Source organism: Heteronotia binoei, chromosome 7 (genome assembly GCF_032191835.1).
Source record: "Heteronotia binoei isolate CCM8104 ecotype False Entrance Well chromosome 7, APGP_CSIRO_Hbin_v1, whole genome shotgun sequence".
In the NCBI taxonomy this organism is placed as follows: Eukaryota; Metazoa; Chordata; class Lepidosauria; order Squamata; family Gekkonidae; genus Heteronotia; species Heteronotia binoei.
The window spans coordinates 41,095,902-41,101,901 of NC_083229.1; the positions used below are offsets into that span (position 1 = coordinate 41,095,902).

The window sequence follows — 6,000 nt, forward strand, 5'->3', positions numbered from 1 at the left end:
AGTTTCCCAGAACCCCTGCTGCTTCCATCAAAGAGAGATTGCTCCCCCTTTCCTTCTGACCCAGAGATCTTCAATTTCTGGGCCTCCTGTGATCCCCCCTTTTGGCCTGGCCTCATCTGCTGGCCTCCCTCTGACTGCCCCACAGGCCAGTTTCCTGAAGTTCCTGCTGCTTCCACTTAAAGGAGAGTGCCTTCCCTTTTCTCCCCCAAGCCTCAGATCTCTGCCTCCTCTCCCTCCTGAGCTGCCAGCACACACCTCTCCATCTCCTTCCAACCCTTAACTGACTCTTTCATGCTTTCCTTCGCACCCCCCCCCCCCATGGGTCTCACAAGGGCCACTTTTGTTTGGTGTTTGGAGGGCCACTATTGAGGTTTCCAGGGCTGCAGAAATCCACACACCCCTCCCATTGGTTTGACAATTAATTGATCGGCACTAGAATGTCCGTTGCACAACCGCTGACACGTACTGCACAAACCACCACAAAAACCATGGGGCTTCTTTTCAGGTATGAAAAGATTCTTGAATACCAGCATGGTGGTTAAAACTGGATCAGCAACAGGGTTCAAATCACCACCAGAAAGCCCACTGGGTGACTTCAGCCAGTTACTCTATTACAGCCTAGCATCCCTTATGGGGCTGTTGTGAGAATAAAATGGAGGAACGGTGATTTGCATGTGTTGCCTTAAGTGCCTCAGAGGAAGAGCAAGATAATGTAATATCATTACATAACTAAAGTTAGGGATCTGCATATAAATAAAAAGCTGTATTGGATGATAACGGTTTAAACATAAAACAAATGCTTGTAACACGGAACATTTAAAACCCAAGATAAGTAGCCCAATTTGATTTTAAGTTGTGTGATTAATTAACATTTCTCTTCATATCTGAACTGTACCAATGATACCAAAAACAATTAAGGCCTCACCATCTGTTGTAGAGCAATATAGCCATTGCAGTGGTTGGAGGTAAACTGGCCAGATCCATGTCTACATGTTTAGTTCCTGGAGGTACTTTGCTAACACACAGCAGTTCATTCAGTAGCATATTCAATACAGGAACCGACAAGCTAAAATAAAAGCAATTTATGTTTGTGTCACACAGAATAAGCTTGAAATTAATGATAACCGAGGCCTTATGTTTTGTTACAGAACTTTCTTGGAAAAACCAGCTCTGATCCTCTAACAAGAGCTATCAGTAATTGCCAATCACTAATTATCGTTATAAAGCCTTACAAAGAGACTTGTTGATGCTTGTGCTTCTTCAGAGCATTGATTTAAGAGACAACTGACTGTAAAAGCCCCAGCACACCACCACCACTGCTAACACACAAACACAGTCTGTCTGGGCTTTTTTTTTGTAGCAGGAACTCCTTTACATATTAGGCCACACATTCCTGATGTAGCCAGTCCTCCTGAAGCTTACAGGAGGCCCTGTACTAAGAGCCTTGTAAGCTCTTGGAGGATTGGCTACATCAGGAGTGCGTGGCCTAATATGTAAAGGAGTTCCTGCTACAACCCCCCCTTGCAGTCTGTGTCAATATCATAAAAATGTAAACCAGGAGGATAATCAATACCTTTTCTCTAGCACATCCAAATCCCACTTTAAATGTGCAGCAACTTTCAGAGCAAGCAGCTTTAAAATACGGTTTCTCTTGTTATCAGGTGGAGGTTGAACCTGATTCTGCTCATTCACCAGAGGTTTGGATGCCTGCTCCAAAAATTGAACTATCAGCTGAACAGGTGATGGATCTATTAAGCAGAAAAAAGATATAACTTGAAATAAAGTTCTGAATTAAGAAAATGTGTAAAGGAATAAGATAATAGTCTTGGATTCTATGATTTTATTATGTTAACTACAGAACTGTCCAGCTATGCACAAGACAGGAACTGCAAGTATAAGGCAACTCCAGCATCAGAAGGGAATCATAGACTTAAACAAAGTCAACTACAACCTTTCCATGTTCATACATTACTTCTTTGCTCAAAAGAAATCCGAACACAGGGCCTATTGCTCAGGAGGACTGTGACTAAAACTGCAATCCTGACAAAGTAAGCTCTTGATGAGCAATGATGGATGCATACATTTGCAAAGAAATGTTTGGAGACCTAACTTGGGTAAAGGCAGCACATCACTTAACATTTTAAAATAGATATTCCATACATTTGCTCACTTAATGTACACATTGTAACGGGACCCTTTTCAATTCCACTGACTACAGCAGGACTGAACGTATTTAACAGTGCACAGGATTTCAGCCTTATACAACTGTGATAACTCCAGCTATGAAACAGCAGGCCTGTAGCTACAGAGGGGCCTGGGGGAAAGCAGGTTGCTTTAGTAAAAAAAACCCTTCCCTCTGTAGGGCCCAAGGGAGGGGGAGATAAGCCCCTTGGCATTCTGAAGCACCTGACATGACTGACAGGAAGCATCAAAAAGGCTTCTCCTTTAACTGCTCCTTTCTAGCTCGCAGGGTGTCTCACTTAAGCCCCTCTTGTCATTCTGGCATGCGAGATGCGACTGAAAGGAAGGATCAAAAAGGCTTCCCCTTTAATTGCTACTTCCCAGCTCGCCGAGTGTCTCATGCACCAGAACGCCAAGGGGAATAAGTCCTTTCGTATTCTGACAACCGAGATTCCGCTGACAGGATGCATGAAAAAGAGGCTTCCCCTTTAATTGCTCCTTCCCAGCTGAACGGGACTTGGCAATCTGACACGAGACACAACTCACAGGAAGCATCAAAAAGGCTTCCCCTTTAATTGACTGTCCCTGTCCCGTTTTGACCCCCCCCCCCCCACAGCTGCTGCAGCCGCTGCTTCCCTCCTGGCAGCACATTTTGTGCTCAGGTCCCTGTGGCGTGCTGCCCTGAGCATGCGCCAGTGCTACCATCACCACCCCGGCAACTGCACTAAGAAAGCATGAGAGAGAGAGAGAGAGCACACAAGAGGAGAGAGTGACAGCAAGGGGGAGAACAGTGGCAAGAGATAGTGACAGGGAGAGAGTGAGAAAGCGGGAGCACGACAGTGATGGGGGAGAGCGAGAGAGCTATAGACAGTGTGAGAGAGAGCTGGGGCTGGGCAGGCTGGCTGCTGGAGGGAAGAAGCAACCAAGCCCCGTGCCAACCCCCCAATTTTTTTTCTTCAGGCCCCCCTCACACATTTTTTTTTGGCTACGTGGCTGCGTAGCAGCAAAAATAAATGGGAGTTTAGCAGCACCTGACACTTCATTAGCCTTTCAGATGCCCCAAGCTTCCCATTTCAACACATAACATAAATTCACTATGCTACAACACAACACACTACTTAAGATCAGCCCAGCAGAAAACCACCCACTCAAGACATCTGGTCCTCTGCAACCTGTTCACAGCGAAAAAGAATGCAGTTTAGATCATGACATTACTAACCAGGGGAAGCCTTCTTCAGATGCTTCTCTAGCAGGGACTCCTCCAGCAGGAACTCAAACCAGGAGGTCTGAGGAGGTGTGCATGGCCTGCTGGAGGTAGCAGCCTCCCTGTCAACAGCTTCCACGCTCATGTTCTCATCAGAAACTTCCTTTGACTTGTATGAGGAATCTCTTTGTCCAGCAACACCCAGGACTCCAGCTGCACCTAAGTTAAAAACAACTTTTTATTTCCAGTACAGTGCTGCCCCAAGGAGCATAAACACACAGCTCTTACTGGAAAGCACTTAACTCCTATTGAACTGCATATCTCAAACACACCTAATGAAAAGATGCACGCCCACACCACTACTACTGAAAGCCTCCTACTTAAGTATCTGAAAAAAGGGGTCTGCAGTTCCCACAAGCTTACAAGCTCTAAAATAGTTTTAGTCTTTAAGACTGTGTGCGGTTGGCGAAAAGTACAGCAGCCGATTTATGGCAATCCCATAGCGTTTTCAAGGCAAGAGACGTCCAGAGATGCTTTGCCCTTGCACGTTCACCTGTCTGAAATTTAGTTTCAGGTAGGGAGCCGTGTTGGTCCGCAGCAGAAAAGCCAAATTTGAGACCATTAGCTCGAAGGGAAGTTTGGGCTTTCGACATCTTATACCCTGTAAAATCTTGTAAGTCTTTAAGATGCTACCGGGCAAAAACACCTTGCTACCTGGAATTATCACCCGCTATTTGGGAATCCTTGCTTTGGAACCCCACCCCCGTTTTACATCAAAAACAAGAAGTCTGCAGCAGCACCTTTAGAAAACATTTCAAGGCAGCCAGCGACAACTTAGACCTCCAGCCCCCCCCCCTCCCTTATTCTCCACAGCGCGCTTCCCCATAACACCGCCAGTCAAACCACCCCGCCGCCTCAGAGCCCAACTAAACACCCTCCCTATCTACCTTCGCGATAGCCTGGCTCCCTCAACCGCCGCAATCCCTCCAGGTTCATTCATGCGTTCATTTCCTTTGCGTCGCAAACATTCTTCCTTCTCCCTCCCCGCCTACGAGATTCCTGCTGCAGCCGCCGCGCTCCTCCTCTGTCCCAAAATGGCCGCGGCCCGGCTCCCTTGCTCTTCCGCTGCCTACCGCGCCTCGGGGAGGGGAAGAGAGGGGCGGGGTTTTCGCTCTCAGCGGCGTCGGTGAGCAGGCCTCGGACTCCCTTCGTAGCCGTCGCTCCTTCCTTGGTGTCCTCGCGCGAACATCACCTCCAAGGCTTGATTCCAGCTCAGGCTTGCAAACAGGCTCGCCGCTGGGGGTCACTGCGGCGAAGGCGGAAAATACAACCGGTAGAGCTTCATGGTGCAGCAGCTCAAGAACAATGGCTATGGATTTGAAATCGCCTTTCAGTACAATATAAGGGACCTTGTTGCTGGTCTAATGACATTTGTGGGCTGGAGGGGGTGGGTGACGAGGTGCTTTAGAGACGAAAATGAGGTACATTTTAATTAAAATAAATAAATAAATACGCGATGCTCATTGGTAGAGCATGCTCTACCTATGTTTTATCCACAGCACCTGCGGGGTTTTTTTTTTTTTTAAAGGTAGCGGGGGCTGTAGAAGACCTCTCTATAAGACCATGCAGACAGAGCTGCTGTTACTCAGAGTAGACAGTACTGACCTCCACAGACTAATGGGCCAGACTCAGAGGGCAGCTTCATCTGACACCTTTAGAGTGAAATCTGGTCCCTGCCATGGATTTAGGGTAGTGTCTTCACTGTAAAGCTCATAACATCCAAAGGGCCCCTTGAGTAGAGTCTGGGGTCATTTGAATATTGAGCAAGACCCAGAAAATTTGCTGGGGATGAAAAGAAAACTGTGGGAGAGAGGTTAAAAGAATTTTGTGGCCCCCTATACAAAATACATCCATGTTTGCCTGGGCCTTTGCTGAGGAGATGCTGGTCACTGGGTGTTGCACCTCCTCATTGTGCTGCCCCAAGTAATCTGTCAAACAGCTGGCCCCAGAATGGTGCACTGTGGGGACACTGGTCCAGTTGTCCTGATAAGGACTATTATTTCACTTGAGAAATAAAGCTTTATGACCCATGAGGTTTGCATGAATGGGGTGGCAGGGAGAACATTGCACATTTATACTGGACCTTCTCAAATGATGCCTGGACCACAACATGTTTTCTTGTAACATCACAGGTGGAGTTCTCGAGGTAAGAGAAGTGCAGAAAACAGCAGAACTCAAAAATGTTTTGATGAATGAACTATTCTACACTGGGCAAGGGAAGACCTTTTTCCCATGGGTGGTTTAAACAAGGGCAGCAGTTCTCTTTAACCAATTTTTTGTGTGTGTTAATCCTAGTTATTTTGAGATCTGGTAGGTGATATTAAGGCTATCAGAAGCAAGCTGAGTTGGTCTTAAAATTGGCAAGAACATACAAACCACTGTTATGGATGGATCCCCTGATTTAAAAACAAGTTCTGTAGCCACATGTGGGATTGGGGTGAAGTCTCATTTTGGCCATCTGTCACAATATCTTGTAAATGCATTGTGTGGAATTACCAGTTGAGTATTTTCCCAATCTCCCACATCTCCTTTCTGCACTGCACACTGGTTTGCAC

The 6,000-nt window shown here is 46.6% G+C and overlaps 1 protein-coding gene across 1 annotated transcript in view; it reads right to left on the bottom strand.

The window, feature by feature from the left end:
• The window catches only part of INTS8 (integrator complex subunit 8), a 30,406-nt gene extending 25,839 nt beyond the window's left edge, over nucleotides 1-4,567 (bottom strand). Inside the window, exons 1-4 of the mRNA XM_060243478.1 lie at nucleotides 4,333-4,567; nucleotides 3,401-3,604; nucleotides 1,574-1,748; nucleotides 926-1,066 (exon numbers count right to left, since the gene is read on the bottom strand). Of these exons, the coding sequence (XP_060099461.1) occupies nucleotides 926-1,066; nucleotides 1,574-1,748; nucleotides 3,401-3,604; nucleotides 4,333-4,381 (569 nt within the window). The 5' untranslated portion in view covers nucleotides 4,382-4,567. The remainder of the gene's footprint in view (nucleotides 1-925; nucleotides 1,067-1,573; nucleotides 1,749-3,400; nucleotides 3,605-4,332) is intronic.
• Between the last annotated feature and the right edge of the window lie 1,433 nt (nucleotides 4,568-6,000).